Source organism: Armigeres subalbatus, unplaced genomic scaffold (assembly GCF_024139115.2).
Source record: "Armigeres subalbatus isolate Guangzhou_Male unplaced genomic scaffold, GZ_Asu_2 Contig515, whole genome shotgun sequence".
Lineage (NCBI taxonomy): Eukaryota > Metazoa > Arthropoda > Insecta > Diptera > Culicidae > Armigeres > Armigeres subalbatus.
The window spans coordinates 1258912-1280599 of NW_026943277.1; the positions used below are offsets into that span (position 1 = coordinate 1258912).

The following is a 21688-nucleotide window of genomic DNA, read 5'->3' on the forward strand; positions in this document are numbered from 1 at the left end:
ACAATTTGGTGTTGTTGACGTTGATGAGTGGGAGCGTACGACCAGGTCATTCAGTTCACTCTAGATGGTAGACCACTGTTGCGTTGGTAAAGCAGTATCATCATCTGGGTCTAGGTCGTTCGATTGCTCTATGATGGTGGGTTGCTTGAGCGGTCCATGATTTCGTTAATTAAGATGGGCAACAGTAACAAAGATATAATACATCCATCTTGCCTCACTCTAGCGATTCCATTGTGCAGAACTATGGATTTTGTTTGAACCTCCCTTGCTTCTAGGAACGCCCCACAGTTTTCACGATTTTCCATGGTCAATCAGCACAAGATAGAGGGACTCTTGAAATTCATTGACCTGCTTCTGGATGATGCAAAGCATGACAGTATTGTTGACTAGTTTATTTGTGGACGCAATTGCGCCCGTGGCAAGTGTTTTTTTTTCAATTTTTAAGAGTGATAGATTCTTTTCTGAATTAAAAAAAAAATCAAAATTTTCAACGTCTGTTGTCTGTGATTTTTTTCATCAAATGCTGTGTCTGGTTGTCTAAGGTTGTCATTGGTTTTGTTTTCTGATTGGCAAATAAAGGTTGCACGAAGAAGAAGAAGTCGAAGGATGATATTTGAAAAAAATTGCACGGGGAAGCATACGAGAAGATTTTTAAAACTCTTCTCAAAAATTCTAGGAGTAATTTAATTAAAAACGGTTAGCAGTACGGGGTTGGACTTTCCTTCTACTGCATAATAAACGCAATTTTTCGATTTCAAATTTTATTTCGTGATATCACCCTTGATACACAGTACAAGCAAAGTCCAACCCCGTACTGCTTTCCGTTTTTAATTAAATTGCTTCTAGAATTTTTGAGAAGAGTTTTAAAAATCTTCCCGTATGCTTCCCCGTGCATTTTTTTTCAAATATCATCCTTCGACTTCTTCTTCTTCATGCAACCTTTAATCGCCAATAGTAAAAAAGAATTGAAGTGTCAAATATTTTATTTTTTGTGAGAATTTCCCCGTGTGCTGCGTCTGGTTGGCTAGTCACCGGACAGACAAACAGGGCTATTATATATATATTATTCTCACATCCGGGGGTGGTATCATGTGTAAAATTGTCAACCTTTCCCTATATTCGAATTAGGATAAGTCATCAAAACTTCAAGAAGTTGTTCTAAGTCGGGAGTGACTGACATGTCGCGTCTTCCTCTGGCACTCACACATTTGTCCTTGCTCCATTCAGGCGTCGTGAAATATCGTAGAGGAGGCGATAACACGAATACCGGTTGATGCGGCTTTCCTCCGATCCAACCCCGTACTGCTAACCGTTTTAATTAAATTACTCCTAGAATTTTTGAGAAGAGTTTTAAAAAACTTCCCGTATGCTCGTGCAATATTTGTCAAATATCATCTTTCGACTTCTTCTTCTTCATGCAACCTTTAATCGTCAATTTACGACACCTTCATTCCGGAAATTCTTTAGAAACTAGCAGCTTTCCAAAAGAATGGAAAAAGTCTTTTCTAATACCCATTTTTAAATCAGGAAAAAAAATCTGATATTACAAATTATCGTGGAGTGGCCATTATCTCATGTATTCCTAAACTTTTTCCTTTAATAGAAGGATGTTCAACCAAATAAATCATAGAATAACAGATGCACGACACGGGTTCTTTAAAGGACGATCAACTACTACCAATCTTTTAGAATTTGGCGCTTTACACAGAGCATTTGATAGACTTGATATTCCTATGTTGATATCAAAACAAAAATTCCATTGAAACACCGAGAAAACATTGTTTATGGTAAGTGTTTCTATTCGCCCCATTGCGGGGTTAATAGAAATATTCAACTTATTTATCTTTAGCATTAGCATTAAGCAATTCGCACAAATTCGTAGGTGGTACAAGCCAAGACTATTGTATGAGAGAGTAGCATCATTTTCATCCGTTACCACAGATATTGATTTGGGACTAATCACTATCTGTTAGATAGAAGCAATGCACTCTCCAATAGTCGAGATCTGTCCTGGCCACGTCCTTGCGAATGCTGAGGAAGAGGAAGGATGGTTAGGTTGGACACCTACTTAAGAAAGATGCAGAGAACTCTACGACCTCTCATAGGTGCCACGGGAGGTTTTGGGATTGTGTGGAAGGTTATAACAGTAGGAATCGTTTTGTCAGAACTCGCAAGTCGAGTCAAGTACAAGACACTGAAGACGACCACACAGTTGTGCTCGAAATACGTATCTGCAAAGATAACGAAAATTAACTGGTGGAATTAAATGGACAGTACTTAATTCGTCTTAGACGGTTGAGATTAATCCTGTTTTTTTTTTCAAATAGGTCATTCATTCTGAACTTAATATCTACAACCTACAAGGTATCCGCAGGAGTCTCACAGAAAGAGAGATTATTTTTATATCAAAATGTTGCGTTTTCATATCATTGTTCACGGCGATCGGTGAAAACCTCAAACTTCTATGAGTCGATATTGAAGGGACCATCGACTAACGGTAATATCGAGATGCGGAATAGAAAATTCTTGGAGAGCTGTTCGAAGGAATCATCACAGTAGCCCAGAAACTATTTTTTAATTTGACTCAGTATACTCAATTTCAAATGAAGAACAATTTCAAGCGCATAACCAACTTTTTGAAGACTTGTGGCCAGGGTAGACAATGATAGACAAAGATAGAGCTGCCGCAAGCGGCACAGTACATTTGATATAACCATGAAAATGTCCTCTCCTACGGGTTCGCAGGGCATCTCAAAGGTTCCAAGAGTAGACAATATCACTAATCATCTCCAAGCACATGACCATCTGTTTGGTAGAAAATAACAAAGAAAGAGCCACCGCACGGCATATTTTGGTGTTACAATGGAAATGTACTCTTCTACGGGCTCCCGGGGGCACCTCATAGGTTCTAAGGGTGGACAATATGTCAATAATCGATTTCGAGGGCACCTATTTGAAGGAAAATCATGACGAAAGAGCCGCCGCATGACATATGTTGGTATAAAAATGGAAATGCCATCTTCTACAGGGGTTAGACAAAAAGGTTGAGATAGGCAAAATTTTGCCGAAGTTCAAATCGGCATAACTTTGCGTAGAATGATCCGATTTTGATGAAATTGAAACCATCGGACGGGGAAACTCTTATAGTATACTATCCCCATGCAAAACCTAAGATTGGTCCTTGGCCACCGGAGATGTTCCGGGTTTTCCGAGGGTACGTTCAAGATGCATTTTTTCCACTGCTTGTCATTTTAAATGACGTTTACTTTCATCATGTTTTATGCTTTGTCCAAAAACTAGAACTAATATGCTGACCAATGGTGGCTGTAGAACGAGAATCCATCAAAACTACGCAGAGATATGGCCATTTCCGTAAAAACGGCCCCGGGAACATGATGAAATGATAACAGATCGGAATAATGCAAATATGAGTATCTAACTTCATGGCTTTGCGAGACGATGATTACAGAAACATTTCCAAAATGATAGTGTCCATTGCCACCCTTATAGCAGGTTCCAAGAGCCTTCCCGGAAGAGGCGGTTTTGGCACCATCTGGAACCATGCATATATGGGTGTCAAAATTCATGTTTTCTCAAGACTATGAGTATAGGATCTTTATTAAAGATATATTTTAAGGACTGTAAGACTCTCTGGCCAATTTGTAACAGGTTCCGGATGTTCTGCGAAAGTGATATTTATTCAGGGTGTATGGCCAATCCAGTACCGTTTTCACGAAAATGGCCATATCTCTGCGTATACCTAATGGATTTTGGATCTGCAGCCAGAATTGGTCTGCATATTAGTTCTAGTTTCTGGGGAAAGCATAAAACAAGATGTCAGTAAACGTCACATAAAATGACAAGCAAAAGAAAAAATGCATTTTTAACAATCCCCTCGGAAAACCCGGAACATATCCGGTGACCAAGGACCAATCTCAGGTTTTGCATGGGGATAGTATACTAGAAGAGTTTCTGCGTCCGATGGTTCAAATTTCATCAAAATCTTATTTTTCTACGCAAAGTTATGCTGATTTGAACTTCGACATAATTTTGCCTATCTCAACCTTTTTGTCTAACCCCTGTATGTGTTCTCCGAGGGAGAATATAGGTTTCAAATGTAGCCAATGTGGTCACTTATCGATTTCGAGCGCACGTCCATCTGTTCGATGGGAAAACACCAAAAGAGCCGCCACACGGTTTATATTGGTGTAAAAATGGAAATATCCCCTTCTACGGGTTCCCTGGGGCATGTACCTTGCATGTACCAGGAGTGGCAAATGTGGTCTTTTATCGATTTCAAGCGCAATATCATCTATTTGGTGGAGAATCATGACAAAAGAGCCGCCGCACGGCATATTTTGGTGCTAAAACGGAAATGTCCCTTCCTGCGGGTTCCCCGGGGGCACCTTGTATGTACCAGGAGTGGCCAGTGTGGTCTTTTATCGATTTCAAGCGCATAACCACAGACAAACAGACATAACACATTGAAAATTCACTCATCAAATTCGTCGTCGTACAAACACTAACGACATCTGCTGTTTTCACTTAGTTGGGCAAATCACGAACCAGATGGCGTTAGTGAACAAACGTCAAACTCGAGCAAATCCGATGCGCGCGCCACTTGTGACCGATTAGCCAACTAATGATTATTTAAAATAACCAGTAAAGCAGTGAGAATTTCATGAGTGTTATGTCTGTTTGTCTGTGGCATAACCATCTGATTGGTGGAAAATCATGACAAAAGAGCCGCCGCACGGCATATTTTGATGCTAAAACGGAAATGTCCCCTCCTGCGGGTTCCCCGGGGGCACCTTGCAAGTACCAGGAGTGGCCAATGTGGTCTTTTATCGATTTCAAGCGCATTATCATCTATTTTGTGGAAAATCATGACAACAGAGACGCCACACGGTATATTTTGGTGCTAAAACGGAAATGTCCCCTCCTGTGGGTTCCCCGGGGGCACCTTGCATGTACCAGGAGTGGCCAATGTGGTTAATTATCTATTTCAAGCGCATAACCATCTGATTGGTGGAAAATCATGACAAAAGAGCCGCCGCACGGCATATTTTGGTGCTAAAACGGAAATGTCCCCTCCTGCGGGTTCCCCGGGGGCACCTAGCATGTACCAGGAGTGGCCAATGTGGTCTTTTATCGATTTCAAGCGCATTATCATCTAATTTGTGGAAAATCATGACGACAGATCCGCCGCACGCTATATTTTGGTGCTAAAACGGAAACGTCCCCTCCTGCGGATTCCCCGGGGGCACCTTGCATGTACCAGGAGTGGCCAATGTGGTCAATTATCGTTTTCAAGCGCATAACCATCTGTTTGGTGGAAAATCATGACAAAAGAGCCGCCGCACGGCATATTTTGGTGCTAAAACGGAAATGTCCCCTCCTGCAGGTTCCCCGGGGGCACCTTGCATGTACCAGGAGTGGCCAATGTGGTCTTTTATCGATTTCAAGCGCATTATCATCTATTTTGTGGAAAATCATGACGACAGAGACGCCGCACGGTATATTTTGGTGCTAAAACGGAAACGTCCCCACCTGCGGATTCCCCGGGGGCACCTTGCATGTACCAGGAGTGGCCAATGTGGTCAATTATCGTTTTCAAGCGCATAACCGTCTGATTGGTGGAAAATCATGACAAAAGAGCCGCCGCACGGCATATTTTGGTGCTAAAACGGAAATTTCCCCTCCTGCGGGTTCCCCGGGGGCACCTTGCATGTACCAGGAGTAACCACTTTCCTCGGAAGCCCTCTCATGGACCATACATTACCGTTTTAAGAGTATATATGAAGAATTAGCGATCGAATGGCATATATGGAGCGATTTTTATGCTCCCCTTATATGACCGACAAGGTCCCCGTGGAAGTCGTTTCCCGGTGGCCATTGTCTCCAGAACCATCATATCACCACATAGCCACAAAATTGATGAGTTTATCTTTGGAACGGTATATAAACTTTGTTATTCGGTTATAATTTGACTGATAAGAAAATTATTTTGAGCTTTTCAGTGGAATGTTTTCACCTGTCATAAGACGAGTTTATACAATCCCATTGAATTCCACCACTTTAATTGTATCTTGACAGATACGTATTTCGACCTCAAAAGTAAGGCCGTCTTCAGTGTCTCGTACTTGACTCGTATTTGAGTCGAGTCAAGTACGAGACACTGAAGACGGCCTTACTTTTGAGGTCGAAATACGTACTTGAGTCGAGTCAAGTACGAGACACTGAAGACGGCCTTACTTTTGAGGTCGAAATACGTATCTGTCAAGATACAATTAAGTGGTGGAATTCAATGGGATTGTTCAAACTCGTCTTATGACAGGTATAATTTGACTGTTTTATAAGCATTTACATTTCTGGGTCAATATGACCCCAACATCTTATTCGTAACTTTTTTTGTGGGGTCGTTCCTGTTGCACCTTAAAATACTTTTTTCATGTCAGATGCTGCATTTCCACAAAATATTAAAAGTCAAGAAATTTCAGAACGATCGGATTATCAGGTAAAAAGTTATTCTACTTAGAAGTTTCGTTTTGGGTCATATTGACCCCAACATCTTACTAAGGTTAATAAATTACAATTGAAACTACAATTATTACATATATCCATTCTTCAGAACTTCGATTTAGTACCAAATATTCAACATATCTGTAAAATAAGATTTTTATAATATTTTATTCATTTTTTTGCGATTTCTGAGCATTAACAAAAACATTATTGTTATCATTCTATTTAGATCAATTAAAGAACAATAATTGTTAATTAAAAACAAAATAATTATAGAAGATGATTCAATATCCGATTTCATCCAATTCTCTATTTATTATTTATAATTAGAAATATTAAATAAATATTATAGAGTATATTTACTAAACAAAAAGAACCAAGCAAAATAATACGAATCTACCCATTTCAACAGACAATTGCCAACAAGAAGGTAACGAACTGGCCAACGCCAAACCAAAAAAAAATGCATAGAAACTGCAAAGCGCAAAAAGAACAAAAATGCTAGTGAAAAGTTAGCAATTCCTGCTGCTGCTGCACCACTACTATGTCAGCACATCCACAAAAGTATGGAATTAATATTAAACAAATAAAGGTGAAACATTGAATGTGCAGCACATAATGCAAACCAAGCAGGAATGATTTGCTCCGCTCAGGAGACTTTCTCTCGGTCCCACTGCTTGGGATGGGGCTGTACACGAACTACCCATTATCCTACAAATTTCATCAATGCAATTATTTCTGTTCAGCTCCACTTCCAGGGAAATTTATTACATGTAGAACAATAAATTGATTGAATCATTCTTATTACGAGGGTAATCAAAAATGATTCAACAACAAACATTGCATCATAAGATGTTTAATTATTGTATTCTATTGGCTCTAATGGGACAATCCTTCTAAAGGACTGATTCCGGATGAGCAATCACAAATTAAATATTAAACAGCCAAGTACGACGAAATGAATATTGATCCGTTTTCCTCCCTAAAAAAACTTCCATCTTTACACAGCCCTCATGTGCCATGAGAGTTCCCTCTATCCGGACCAACGGGCAGAAGTGCGACCCCGGCGCAGTGGAGAGGAACCCCCGGCAGAAAATTGAGCCAACTCCCCATTTTGCTGGCACTGGATCGGTGAGCGTTAAAGTTGGCCATCTTGCCATTCTGATATCATCATCGTCCTCATCTGAGGGATCCGATTCCCGGGAACTGGCGCTATCAGCAAATTTTCTCCGCCTACTCACCCGCACTGATCCGGGCATTGCCACTCTCTATGCACATAGCATTTTGATTTTTTCGCGGAACACCACAATATCCGCAACCGACCGTGAACGGGGCAGAACTCATAAGAAAAAATAAGGCGAAATCAAAAATCGATGCTTTTACCTCAAAACGGTCCACCTTCAGGTTGAAAAATTGCTGGATTCGATCGCACAATTCACAATGACACTTTTCCAGAACTTTTCAGCGGTTCAAAACATATTTCTTCACCAATTCATGAACTTTTTCACACCAATTTTAGTCAAAATTTTCAGGCAGCCATTAAAAAGAACGGCGCTTCTAGTCTTTCTCTGCTTCTTTGCCCGAGCCCTGAACTGGCTGGCTGCTGCCTGTGTACCTACTTCTTCTCTTTCCTCACTTCTGATGACGACGGTTCATCAGCGCCGCACGGCGAAACACACAAAACAGTCAGCCGAACGCGAAGAACACACTGAACTTGTGTTGAAAACTTCACATCGCCGAAGCTGCGGCGTTTGTTGTTGCTGGCTGTGCTGTTTTTGCTGCTTGCGTTCTTTTCATGACACCAATACAGACGTACAAAAGAAAATCAAAACTTTTTTTTTCTGACAGCTGTCAAACCAAAAACAGGGCTGTGCTGGCAATGTCACATATAGGGATAGGATAGGGATAGGGATAAGAAGACGCAATACGCAAAGCCCCAAACGCAATACAACGGAACGGCGACGGAAACGGAAAATTTGACAGTTAGCCCATATATTTTCTGTCAAATTTTCCGTTTCCGTCGCCGTTCCGTTGTATTGCGTTTGGGGCTTTAAAGTTGGTATCGACCTGAGGGTGGTGCGAATAGAATCGATTTGATTGTTAAACTGAAGCCAAACTTTTCTAGGGTAAAATGCCCAATAGTGGACCCCCTAGTAGGGAAATTTTGCTCTTCCTGGCATAAGGAGTGGAAATTTTCAAAATATTAATTCTGCGTGATATCAAATATCAAGCTCTGCATCTCCTCTTCACGATACATATGAAACACTCAAATACACGACGTTATTCGTTGAAATTAACATTTTAAAGTCTGACTGAATTCGTCCTATAGTAGGCCTCCTGGGGGTCTATAATAGGAATTTACTTCCCTATAGGGCACTGCACGGACTGCTTTGTCTCTTTCTCACTGCAATGAAATTAGAAAACAACAAGGCCAGTAAACGTCAAAATTTATGAAGAACGAAAGAGAAAGAGATGTTTCCGTGCAGTGCCCTATAGTCGACACTTCATTTGATTTTTATGTTCCGTTTCGAGACGTTCTTCTTCCCTATTATGGACCCCCCAAAAGATTCCTATAATGGACACACTCGTGTTTATTTTTTTATAGAATTGTAAAAAATCATCTATTTTTACTTTCCATAGCATTTCCAATGCATGTAATCAAATCATAGAACTGGAAGGTAGGTTCTCCCGATGGAATTTCATAGCAAAATGTTTACATTGTGCTGTAATAATGCAAAAATGGCTGGAGGGTTCACTATTGGTTGGGGGTCCACTATTGGGCACTTTACCCTATTGTGCCGGAGCCAAACATTGAAGATTGTGGTTATGTTCGTTTCAGATTCTATATTGAGAAGTATTGTTATTATTTGGGAAAAAAATAAAAATAAACTTAGATTGAGTTTTGTATTTACATATATTTTGTATTTTTGTATTAACAAATATTTTCACATTATAGTCAATCTATCTATCAATACAATCTATTTCGAGTCAAATATTTTCACATTATATCAGTACACTGCCGAAAAAAACCTTTCGAAGTTCATTAACTTGCCTTATGAAATTTCGCCACAAGAAAATTGATTGAAAACCATAAGGTTGACTTATGAAACTGGATGAATCTGAAATGAATTATGCCTATAATGAGGCATATATGTTTATCTTAAAGTTACCTTAAAATTTTCGTTGACTAATCTTATGAAATTTCATAAGTTTCGTTATGAAATTTCATAAGATTCGTTATGAAATACGTATACTATCAGCTTTGCCTTCAGCATATGAACATTTTAAAATTTTCATTTAAAAAATATTAACAATTAAAATTAGAATATAAAAAAATAATCATACAGTATTTTTTGAAGCAAATATTTATTTATTTAATTTATTCTTAAACTGGTACATAGTAAACCGAAAAGAAACCCTGTCTGGTATTGCCACGTACTGATCTTCCGCGATCGAAAGATGTATTGCGAATTAAATTTCAAACAATTCCGTGTGCTTTTGTAGCTGTCCAACACTGCGTGAATTTCCCTCGACCGCTCCAACGATATCCGATGCAAAACACTCAAGTTGAAAACAGTGTGCTTTATCACTCATGCCAACCTCTCAGCGAACCGTCGATCTAGATCTGCATCGTGTCACTAACGTATAGTCCCCATGCAACTCCACGCTTACATCTCCGAACGCGATCGGTCGCAACAGATGCGTTCCTCGAAGATGAGATACTTCGTCCAATCGTAGACTGCCGTCCAACTTCCAATCAATCATTGTATATGCGCGAAAAACTTTCCTGAATAGAACGCCTCCATGATGGGTATTGAGTCATCTCTGGAAAAGTCTTCTCCATCGCTGTCCATGATCATCCACTTCTTCTCCTGAACGACGTCGATCGAGCGGTTCATGTCCTGTCCAGAAAATTATGCCCTCTATGTACAATGTATACACTATGCCCAGGGTGTCAAGAAAATTTCCTACCCGAAATCATCCTAGACCGGACCGAGAATCTAACCTGCCATTTCCGGATTGACAATCCTACGCTTTTGCTCGCAAGGCTACTGGAGACCCCTTTACGATGCGTTATGTAAATATAACTCATTCTGTTGATCTTGATTGGTTGAACACTGAAATATACAAAGATAAACATATTTGAAAAATTAAAGATCATAAAATCTATTTGAAGCATGTTTAGAGGAAAATCTAGAAGGATAACTAATACTTTTTTTTGTCTAAATTCAGATAAAGTGAAACTAAATGAAATGCCGTTATTAAACACAACTACCAGCATTCGGCTGGTTGAACTAGCTACGACAGTACGTACTATTCCAATTAATTCCATTGATCTACATATTCCGACCAAATTCTGTAATTTTACCGCAATTGAACATAATTATTTGCTTATTATTCGGCAACTCGGCCGTACGAAAATCATTTTTTTGTTAAATACTTGGTTGTGCATATGCACAGCACATGTTTCGAAAAGGACAAAATAATATGAAATTTGCGAAAAAGAATCCACGTGTCTTGGAGGGACTCGAGCCCTCCCCTCAACCTCCTACTCTCTAGAACGTTTGAACTAGAACTAGAACTAATGGCTCTTTTTCGCAAATTTCATATCAATTTGTCCATTTCGAAACATGTGCTGTACATATGCACAGCCAAGTATTTAACAGAGAAATCACATTTGAACATAGGGGTAATCGGGGCAATATAGGCCACCTAAGGAAATTGTTCCGAAAAGCGCTAAAAAGTTCAGAAAACCATCATTCAAATGTAGTTGACTTATACTAGGGAGTGTTACCTTTCATATTATGTCGATGAATGGTGAAAAATGCGTTTGGAAATTGTTGGAATGCACTTTTGAAAATGTATTGATTTCAATGTGTGCTCCCGACTATACGCCCTTACTTCACCTATATCATACGCATAGTAAACTCTAACTTACTCAATGTTTTCTAACTCGATGAAAATCTTTGTTACTCTGATTGGAATCTTCACGTTAATTTAAAAACTATACCTCTCTAAATCTATATAATACATTACTCGATGGTATCAAATCAAGTAAGAAGGAGTTTACTAATTAGACTTTATCGAAATTAACTTATTGGCTTTTTATATTCTTATTATTCCTTATTATTATTCCTAATTAATTATTATTATTATTCCTTATTAATTAGACTTTAGACTGATCGTGTATCAGTGTCTCGTACTTGACTCGTGAGGCCGTCATCAGTGTCTCGTACTTGACTCGACTTGAGGTCGAAATACGTATCTGTAAAGATAACGAAACGTAGACAGTCTTAGATAGTTGAAGGCATTCCACTAAAAGAGCTTAAATAATTTTTCTAGTTCAAAATGAAAATTTTATGTCAGCGATCATCTCTAAACCTCGCCTTTTTGCCAGCATGATTGGCCTCTCCCGTACAAGTGAAGGGGATCTCCCTACCAAATCATCGAAGACTATCTCTTTTTTTACAAACACTTACAAATACACTTGTCATAAAACGATTTCAAACAATTCCATTTAACTCCACGACTTGATTGTACCTTTCTTCTTCTTCTTATTAGCATTACATCCCCATACTGAGACAGAGCCGCCTCGCAGCTTAGTGTTCATTAAGCACTTCCACAGTTATTAACTGCGAGGTTTCTAAGCCAGGTTACCACTTTTGTATTCGTATATCATGAGGCATATAAATAAAGTTAAAAAAAAATCATGAGGCTAGCACGATGATATTTTTATGCAAAAGGAAGTCGAGACAATTTTCAATCCGAAAACAGTAAGGCCGTCTTCAGTATCTCGTACTTGACTCGACTTCGAATCAAGTTAGGGACACAGAAGACGGCCTTACTGCTGAAGTTGAAATACGTATCTGTCAAAGGTACAATCAAATGGTGGAATTAAATGGAATTGTATAAACTCGTCTTATGACAAGTAAAGACATTCCACTAAAAGCTCAAAATAATTATCAACACTAACAAATAATAAATAATAATTACACTCACTCTTTATCTTCCGTTGAGCTCTCACTCCATCCAACCTGAACAAGGAAGTCTTGACATCTAGGCCTCAAGGATTGGCAAGGCATATGGTATTATGGTATATCAACCTGATTTTTCGACCATATGTCATACCACCCTCGCTCTCGCTCTATCGCTTCCATCAGACCTACAAAAACAAGCAAATAATTGATTATACATTGATTATCTTACCCGACGGCCCTGCTTCGACTGCCGGCGTTCAATGCCCTAACTGGCTAGGCCAATGAAGGGCCCCCTCGGTTACTCGGCACAACAATACCCGAAGGCACCACCGGAATTTTGCGTCGTGTGATGTTGGCCGCCGAGAGGAACTTGAACGCCACCGATTAAATCGGCTATGGTCCAGTCGCTCTTATCAGAGAAACAGGACCGCATCACACCACCATAAAGGACAACAACGCTGTTATCGCTTTGCCGAAGACTTTTGCTGCCTTTTCCTGGCAGGAGTTGCAACGCCGAATCAATGCCGCTTCCAGAAGGACTGCAGGATTATTATGGACCGGGAAAGAAACTCCCATCCAACCGTTTATCGCCAATCTTGAGCTAGCAATCATTTCACAACTCTGGCTGCTCAGCACCGATGATGGGAAAAAATCCTGAAGAAAAACAAAACAAATTACATCATCAAAGCGATTCAGCTAAACAACAAAATTACCTGCAAGTTGGACTTTCCACAGGGCTTTTACCCGGATCAGCTTTCATTGTCCTCCTTCCCTGCATATTCCCGACAGGAGTAAGTAGGAGTTCGATTTCCGTTTCGTTCATGTCCGCAACGGAACGCTGCCCGAATGTACCTGAGGTGCTCATCGTCTCCATCGTAGATATTGCCTAAGAAAGGAAAACAAAATACACAAGAATTATAAACACTTCTAATTCCAAACCCGGTCCATCCGCTTTCTGCTGAATCCCGTCCCCCAGTAGTAAATACTTACCGATAAAGGAATTGCATCTAATTCGATTGATTAGGCTGTATACCGTTTTTAATATTAGCAGAAGCCTACTTTTTCACTTTTCTTAAAAGTTGTCAGTTCGAGGTCGAACGATATCGATAACCGCGCATTTTTTGCAACTGTCAGAATGAACGCTGAAATGAACAGGGCCTGTTCATAAGAATGCCTTATGATTATTTTACGCAAGAAAAAACTATGAATTTCATAAGGCAGACTTATGGCTTTCAATAGTGCCTTATGAAACAAAAATAAAATGAATTTATAGGGTTTCATAAGGCAAAACTTATGGAAATCAAAATGTTTTTTCTACCAGTGTAGGAATGCAATTAAAAAGCACTCGTTACGAAATTTCACGAGATTCAACAGCTGATTAGAGCAGGAATGTATGTGAACCATCGTCAAGTCATGTAAAGTCTCGCGCATTTGTGCGCCTTCATGCAGCATGGAAAGAGAAATTCGAAGAGCGGGAAATGTTTGACAGCCAAGTAACTGCAAAATAATTTTGCTTATGGAATTGATTTCAAAATATCCCTCTACTCGCTTGAGAGCAGAAAAGCGGCTCTTTCCGCAGCACCCAGATATCGACTACCCGCATAAATGAAAACCATTTGCAGTATTGCTTTTTGCATTGAAACTTTTCGTTTCGTCGTTGAAGACAATGAGCGACTGCTTCCCCGATAGACCTTTTATACATGTTTTTCACTCATACATGAAAAATACTGTCAAAACTTGCATTTGACAATGAAAAATTCAGTTAAAAGCTTTATTTTTTGACATCAGTGCACTCACACAAACAATCGACATTAATTGTTAAAAATCGGGGTTATCAACTTTATAACTTTCCCCTTGTCGCCGAGTCTTGCGCTGAGTGCTCGGCGCGGAAACCCAAAGGTGGGAATAAGATTTTGGGATTTATGCACAACATTATTGCTACACTGATAAAAATCCAATCACATAACGGCTATGTGAATTTGCATAGCGTATATGTGCAAACACACATAACCCTCATTAACTAATAACCTTCATGTGGATTTTCCTATAGCGGGTGGTTATTAACGCACACATAAAATTTATTTGTAAATTTCTTTAGATTTTTACCAATAAAAATGTGTGGATTTTTATTAGTGTACTATTCACTCACATTAAGGAATACTGTAACTAATTGTGTAATCATAGATGTAAATACAATGTTACTATATAGTGCTGTCTAATGAGAGCTTGAAGTAGCTCGAAGTTTCTCCCTGTCCTGCTCATGCCCATTTGTTGACAAAAAGAAAAAGCAGGACGGGAACAACTTCAAGCTACTTCGAGCTGCTCAATATGGACAGCACTTATGTTGATATATACACTCAGAAATAAAATATCTAAATCCACATAAATCCTTTTTTTTTATTGTCTTTATTAATGAGGTTTTCGGCCCTTGACCGGTTCACCTCAACATAAATCCTGGCTGGTGCTGCCCAGCAATTCCAAAAAGACATCGATGCAAAATGATTCGATATCTGTCAAAAGTAATCTTGCTCTGCAAGCAGGGTTATTTGATAATTATTGAAATGTCACTTTTAAGTTTAATTTCAGTTTAATTCTCCAAATGAGACAGACCCTAACCGTGTATTTGAAAATTTTTGAACTGTCACTTTTAAATTTAATTCGATTTTGATTCACGAATCGGACCAACGTCGCTGCAGAACCTAACTGGCATCCCTGCCAATATGGCTCCATATTTTTTGCGCAAGGACGCGTTGTTCGTCCGGCCGTTACGAAGGCTACGAATGAAAAGTAAAAACAAATAATGGTGAACAAAAACACGACCAACTCGTGCTACGTGAGCTAAAACGAGGTTTGTTAAAACTTAATTTTTATTTTCATTCATCTATGATCACTCTAAAAACATTCTCGTTTACAACATTGATTGATTTAAGCCGTGACATTTGTAGAGAATAATTAATTTCACAATGGACGTCCTATCGCGACCGGCAGATGAATTCGTCAACGATGGCATGGTGGAGGAGCTGTGGGCCATGAAAGCCGTCGAGCACGCAGAGGTGCATTTCAATCTACTGTGCAGCGTTGATCCGCGTCTGCTACATCTTACGCCGTACGACAACGAAATTTACGAAGAATTCCGGAAGCAATTCCCCGACATGAACGTAGCCGTCGTGGACGAGAACGAGCTCAAGAGTCTGGATGGTAAGGCCAAGTGGCGAGCCTACATGGAGAAGTTCAACCGACTGGAGGACTACAGTTACGGGACGTTGTTGCGAGCCAGCGCTAGTGAGGAGTTTCACCCGGAGAATGCCATCCTGGTGGTTAGGATCCAATTCTGGGCGATTGAAATAGCGCGAAACCGAGAGGGACACAACGACTGCATTATGAAGAAGTTCAAGAGTCGCAGCAAAAAGGAGGAATAGATGTTCGATTTACGCTATTTATTTGTAGATTGGATTGTTTGAAATGGCAGGGACTTCGGATATGATGACAGCCCAGTACTTAGCCGCTTCTGTTAATCAGGTAATTCTACGTTTACTGCTCGAACGATGTTTTTTTCGCTTTAGGATATTCACGCTTGATAGAACCAATCGGTTGAAGATTTGAAAAATTGTTGCACGTTGGCCTTTTTTTGCCGCTACTACATTCAACATAAATTCTCAATAAAAGGGCAGGAAACGCTTCAAGCGAGCAGTTCTTTGTCTTGCTTCTTTTCGATTCTCTGCTTTCTGTGGAGCAATCGCTTCTCGCGTTCGTATTCCTTCATCCTGATGATGTAACTGAAAGATCGTAAGGAAAGGAATGATTATTTATTGGGAAATATAATTTATGTACTATTGTTTCGATTAAATATCGGTGCAAAAATGTTTCATTTCTCACGCAGATTTGGTTTGCATTTTAAAGTTAATGTAGTATGATGAAGTAGTCCTAGTTGAAACCATGTTGTTTGATTTTCCCATGAACATTTAAACGGCTGCTTTTACGCTTTGTGTTGGACTAGATCTGTTGCCACATCGATATCGTTGAACCATAGCTGCTCGTTCGCTTGTTCAGCGAATCAGATTTCGTAACGTATGTAGATCTCGATAATGTATAAGACGAGCGTCTGATGACCCAAGTTGCAAATTGGCGTTGAGGTAGCTTAGTACAATCTTGTTGATTAGGAAAGCTTGACTCCCAGGCCAGGATAGATCTGACACGCTTAGTTAGTGTAGACGGCGATGTACAGTACCTAAATCACCGATTAGACTCAAGTAGAGGTTGTTTGTCAGCGGTTCTGGCTCCTCATAGTCGTAATCCAAGAGCATCTTCGATGGGTTTGCGTTCTTCATCTTGAATCTCACGTGAGCTTTAGAATGTACGCCACTTGATTCTGTATATGGTTTTTCATTGGTTGTCTACGCCAAAAAAATAGCGAGTAACTTCGAACTTCGATACTTAGCCAATTTTCAAGGGGCTTATTATAATAGTCCACGTAAGTCAAACATTGTTTCATCTTTCCTTACTTGGTCTCTCATTAAGTTTAGAATCTCATGACCTGGAATACGAAACACCCTTCCTAATTCCACATGTGATCGCTCCTCCATAAAAAAATACATGGTTTGATTGTTACGATTAGTCTATTCCTCGGAATAACAACTAACACATTTAGATATGCCTTTTTTACTTCGACGTACTGGACAACGGACGACTCTTTATTAGGAATATAAGGTTGACTGTGTGTTTGCTATATTTCTTTATTCAATCCTGTGTTCAGTCTAAGCGTCAGGCTTACGTCAGGTGTCGAGTCCTATTTTATGAAATAAGAACATCGCAAGACGCCTCTCTCTTTCTTTCGATTACAGGATACTTTTTTTCTCGGTAACGCTTTCTTATCCAGGAAAAGACAATGTACCAAAAATGGCATTTTGTCGAGCTTACGCTTTGACTTCTATAAACTTCGAAATGAGTTCACCTACATACTATAAACAATTTATTAAATATGTTCAGGATATTTTCCGAATCGTCATAGTCCAGAGCTGGAAGAGAAATTTTTCTCTAAAAAGTCGGAATTCATGCATTGCTTTTGTTTCCAAAATGTCATAAACAAAGGATCTATTTTTTGGTAAATATCTTGGCACATGTTTCAAAATGGACAAATTGATATGAAATTTGCGAAAAAGAATGCACGTGTCTTGGAGGGACTCGAACCCTCAACCGCCCACTTCACACTCTATGCCTCTATGGCTTTTCCGCAAACATGACCTTTAAGTGGCCTTGTTGTGTAGGGGTTATCACGCCTATCTAGAAAGTATGTTGAGGGTTTGAGCCCCTCCAAGACACGTAGATTCTTCAATATCATATCAATTTGTCCATTTCGAAACATGACTTTCGTACGGCCGAGTTGCCGAATAATATGCAACATGAAAGGGTCTATGTATAACAAATAAATAAAGAATTAGATAACTATTGCTAAAAAAAAGTTGGGGTTGTATACAAGACACGACCGCTCGACGTAAACTATGTACTTAAAACCAAATATAGTACACTGAACCAATTATTACGCTCTATATAGAAGAGAAGGAACTTTCACACCGACACTACTACCCAGCTTTAGCAGCATCTCCCACTCTGCGAGGGAGCAGGAACCACACTGTCTAGCAGCTGGGCCACCCCAGTTCAACAAATGAAAGTAGGCAATTGCCAAGGATTGGAACGCGGTGCATCTTGCATCTCTGATGCAAGAAAGAACTAAAATGTTCAATAGTTTAGCGTTGATAACTCGTAAGTTCCAATACTACTGGCAAATTGGTGGAGAGTTTGCGAATCGATTGATATATAAATCTTTATGGGGCCCTCCTTACCCGTGCGGTAAGACGCGCGGCTACAAAGCAAGACCATGCTGAGGGTGGCTGGGTTCGATTTCCGGTGCCGGTCTAGGCAATTTTCGGATTGGAAATTGTCTCGACTTCCCTGGGCATAAAAGTATCATCGTGTTAGCCTCATGATATACGAATGGCAAAATGGGAACTTGGCTTAGAAACCTCGCAATTAATAACTGTGAAAGTGCTTAATGAACACTAAGCTGCGAGGCGGCTCTGTCCCAGTGTGGGTATGTAATGCCATTAAGAAGAAGAAGAAGAAGATAAATCTTTAAAATCCATTGAAAGATAAAGGACCTATTAATGTTACAAATCTTACATGATTTCGTGACGGCCCCAATTTTAAAATTTTCATTTTACACTCTGTATCCGAGTCTTCCCCTTAGACGTAGTTTACGTCAAAAACACTTCGACTTGCATCAAAAATTCTCGAGTAGAGTAGATAGCAAAGTTTTAGCAGAATAATATCGATATGATTGGTTTTTAACGTTGTGTCGTTGTGTACCCTTTTCCATGGTACGTCAGCAAAATTGAATTGGGAAAGGACTCTAACGGATAAGAAGCATCAGTTCCATACGAGTTAACAATGTAAAATAAGCATTCCAGGAAATGATTCCAATTCCAGTGTGTATACTGAATCGTACAAACAGTGAAATCACTGCGCTTTTTAAGATTTATAAATTGAACTTTAGGCTTCAAAAGGCTAATCAGTCTTGTGTCGAAACAAATCTTACTCTACTTACTCTTCATATTCGCAGGTCAAATATTCGTGTTTCTCATGGGCACATTTGTACGCCCATGGCCACACTTTCGTTCGGCAGGCACTATATTCAAGCAGCTTGTGGGCACAGTAATCCCGGGCTTCCAGTGGCAGTTTGGCAGCTTCCATCTCCTGCTCGGTGGCAATCATCACTGAAATAAAATAAAAACTGAATTAAATAAAAAAAAAACCTCCCTTCTCTGTATCTACTCTTCAGAGATCGACCTGTCGCTTGTAATATTGAACATTTCGGTGTCTCTAACCTTCACATGTTATGTAATTTTCGACGTAAACATTCACGAAATTATTATCCCACAAACGACAATTTTCACATTTGAAATATTCATTCAATCTATAACTTAAGCACTGTTGATTTTCAGCCCAATACGAACCTAAATTGGTTCTCAGTTATTGCCAAAAAACATACCTCTTTCTTTCCGGCCATTCGGAAAACCCAAATTTGCATCGAACGCGGAATTCGTGAGGGGCTTGGGAGTTCCTTCCGGATTGGTCACATAAAGCGACATGTAGTTTCCCATTATCAGGTGGTACTCTTTTCCGCGAATCGGACCACAATCTGCTGCTGCAAATAAACACAGAATGTGAATTCAATTGCGTAAAATACGATTTTTACTTCGGGATCACGGTTTTTCTTACATCAAAACTCCCGATTCTTCCAGCTAGAAATGTCGTTCTTTTTACTTTGACCAAAGATTCGTTTGTTTGACAGAAGGCGAATATGATAACATGAAAGAATTGAGGAAAATGTTTTCTTGGTCAAAAATATGGATGCATCCATACACTGAACTAATTCCCACTTAACATTTGAAAAGAGCCTCCCGAGCCTCCACATCCAACGTGTACACTCAGAATTTAAAATAAACGCAAATAGTTTAAATTTTAATCATTTTAGTGATTTTCAACATTAAAACATAGCTATGTATAAAATTTATACTATCAAACATTCAAATGTATACTAAGGCTGGTTTGTGCTGAAATATTTACAGTTGTATAACTAAGATTTGCTCAAGTGTGATGATACGCGTTTCAAGTTCTGAAAATGCAAAAACCTGCAACATGGCGATTCATACATATTTTTAAGCGTAAGTTTGTAGGTATTTTTCTTTAAAAACTGATAAACATATTTATTGAGTACATTAAACATGGTTTTTTTTTCAGGTGGTTTCGGACAAACATCAGTTATCGCACGTTGCGAAATAAAAATAAAATAGGAGGAAGTCGAAGTTATTGGTCTGAAATGATCGTTTCGATGTAGCTGCAGTAATTGATCCAAAACGACGAGTTCCACCGTCATCATGCTAATATATCTCAGGCCAAAATCAGCACCCGGGTCCATCAAGTGTCAGATGCTCAATGATGTTCATATGTTCAATGAACGGGCGGAATCCAAGCTGATCGGAGGAAGGGCACAAAGAATGGCAAACATATATGGTTCTCTCAAATTGGATCGCACTGGGGCAGGACCAAAGCGGAACCCAGCTGAAAACTGCCACGGTAATGCGCTATTCTCGACGGAGATAGTTCGTAGTGAGACGCATCTAGTGTACGACAAATTTTCTGAGATGGGGGGACTTATTGACACAATTGCACCAAGAAAAGCGATGGAGGAAGTCCTGACCGATCATAGGATGGCCATCATCGCTCCGCCGGAACATCATACGTGCCATTGGTTACGCTATCTGGTCGACTGATTTTGGGTCTGAAAGACCAAGATCTCGCATACCGAGCGTGGACACCTTTTACAAATTTGCCGTTGCAATTCAGTTATAGAATATAGTTATTATACTCAGTTTTATATATTCTACTGCAATAAAATCTAATATGCTTAACCTAAACTTTATTTAAAAATATAGATTTTTTTTTTATTTACATACTGTTTCTGACAGATCCAAATCAAAACTAAAATCATTAAAACCCTTTTATTCTATTCTCATATACTGGAAAGTTATACTATGCGCTAATAAGTTGAATTTATACTATCTCCGTATTGTTCAAGCTAAAACTAATTTGGGGTCAACCAGGCGAATAGCCAATTAGTACACGTAAAAAAATTTAATGTTGTTTATTATTAATATTTCTAATACTTTTTTGCCAAAGCAGGCGCTTAATGACATGTATAAGAAAAAACTTATACATCGCATTAGTCACATACATTCGGAAACTTATACTTTTCATTAACTTATGAATGTTATTAGTTTTTTGATATGGGATCATTCATTAGGTGGCATAATGAAGAGTATAAGTATTTTCGAATGGTTTTTTGCCATAACATATAAGGTTATTTTTTTACGTGTATGACTTTTAACCTATTCAGCATACATTTATTTCTGAGTGTATACACATCTGTTCAAATATTACGTTATAACGCAATAGGGGGTGGGGGGTTGTTGAATTTTTGTTACGATTTGTTACGCAAAATATGGAGGGTGGGTGTCATTTGGAATATTGTTACGCGTAACAAATTAATTGCATAGCGAAAAAAAATGTTTATTTTCTTTAAAATGGCATAAAATATTGCGCTTTTTGCACTTTATAAGAGTATTGCGAGA

At 39.2% G+C, this 21688-nt stretch overlaps 3 protein-coding genes and 1 long non-coding RNA gene across 6 annotated transcripts in view; 1 reads left to right on the forward strand and 3 right to left on the reverse strand.

Annotated features, from left to right (window-relative positions):
- The window catches only part of LOC134204297 (uncharacterized), a 60524-nt gene extending 52252 nt beyond the window's left edge, over nucleotides 1-8272 (reverse strand). Inside the window, 1 exon segment of the mRNA XM_062679114.1 lies at nucleotides 7906-8272. The gene's annotated coding sequence lies outside the window, so the exon portion shown is untranslated.
- Nucleotides 8273-9879: 1607 nt separating this feature from the next.
- LOC134204301 (uncharacterized) lies at nucleotides 9880-13373 on the reverse strand. Its single transcript, XR_009977831.1, has 3 exons — nucleotides 13214-13373; nucleotides 12523-13154; nucleotides 9880-10640 (listed from the first exon to the last, which is right to left on the reverse strand). It is a non-coding gene; the product is annotated as an uncharacterized LOC134204301 (long non-coding RNA).
- Nucleotides 13374-15258: 1885 nt separating this feature from the next.
- On the forward strand, nucleotides 15259-15946 carry LOC134204291 (protein PBDC1-like). 2 transcript variants are annotated; one of them, XM_062679110.1, is made up of 2 exons: nucleotides 15259-15348; nucleotides 15446-15946. In XM_062679110.1, the coding sequence occupies exon 2, from the start codon at nucleotides 15464-15466 to the stop codon at nucleotides 15917-15919; it is 456 nt and encodes a 151-aa protein (XP_062535094.1). In that variant the 5' UTR covers nucleotides 15259-15348; nucleotides 15446-15463; the 3' UTR covers nucleotides 15920-15946. The 2 variants fall into 2 exon arrangements, with proteins under 2 accessions (XP_062535094.1, XP_062535093.1); XM_062679109.1 differs by having other exon boundaries at nucleotides 15275-15348; nucleotides 15431-15946.
- Nucleotides 15947-16006: 60 nt separating this feature from the next.
- On the reverse strand, nucleotides 16007-19909 carry LOC134204292 (NADH dehydrogenase [ubiquinone] 1 beta subcomplex subunit 7-like). 2 transcript variants are annotated; one of them, XM_062679111.1, is made up of 4 exons: nucleotides 19776-19909; nucleotides 19546-19701; nucleotides 19102-19270; nucleotides 16007-16276 (listed from the first exon to the last, which is right to left on the reverse strand). In XM_062679111.1, exons 2-4 carry the CDS (start codon nucleotides 19655-19657, stop codon nucleotides 16180-16182), a joined length of 378 nt encoding a protein of 125 aa, XP_062535095.1. In that variant the 5' UTR covers nucleotides 19658-19701; nucleotides 19776-19909; the 3' UTR covers nucleotides 16007-16179. The 2 variants fall into 2 exon arrangements, with proteins under 2 accessions (XP_062535095.1, XP_062535096.1); XM_062679112.1 differs by having other exon boundaries at nucleotides 19546-19698; nucleotides 19776-19861.
- Nucleotides 19910-21688: the final 1779 nt, after the last annotated feature.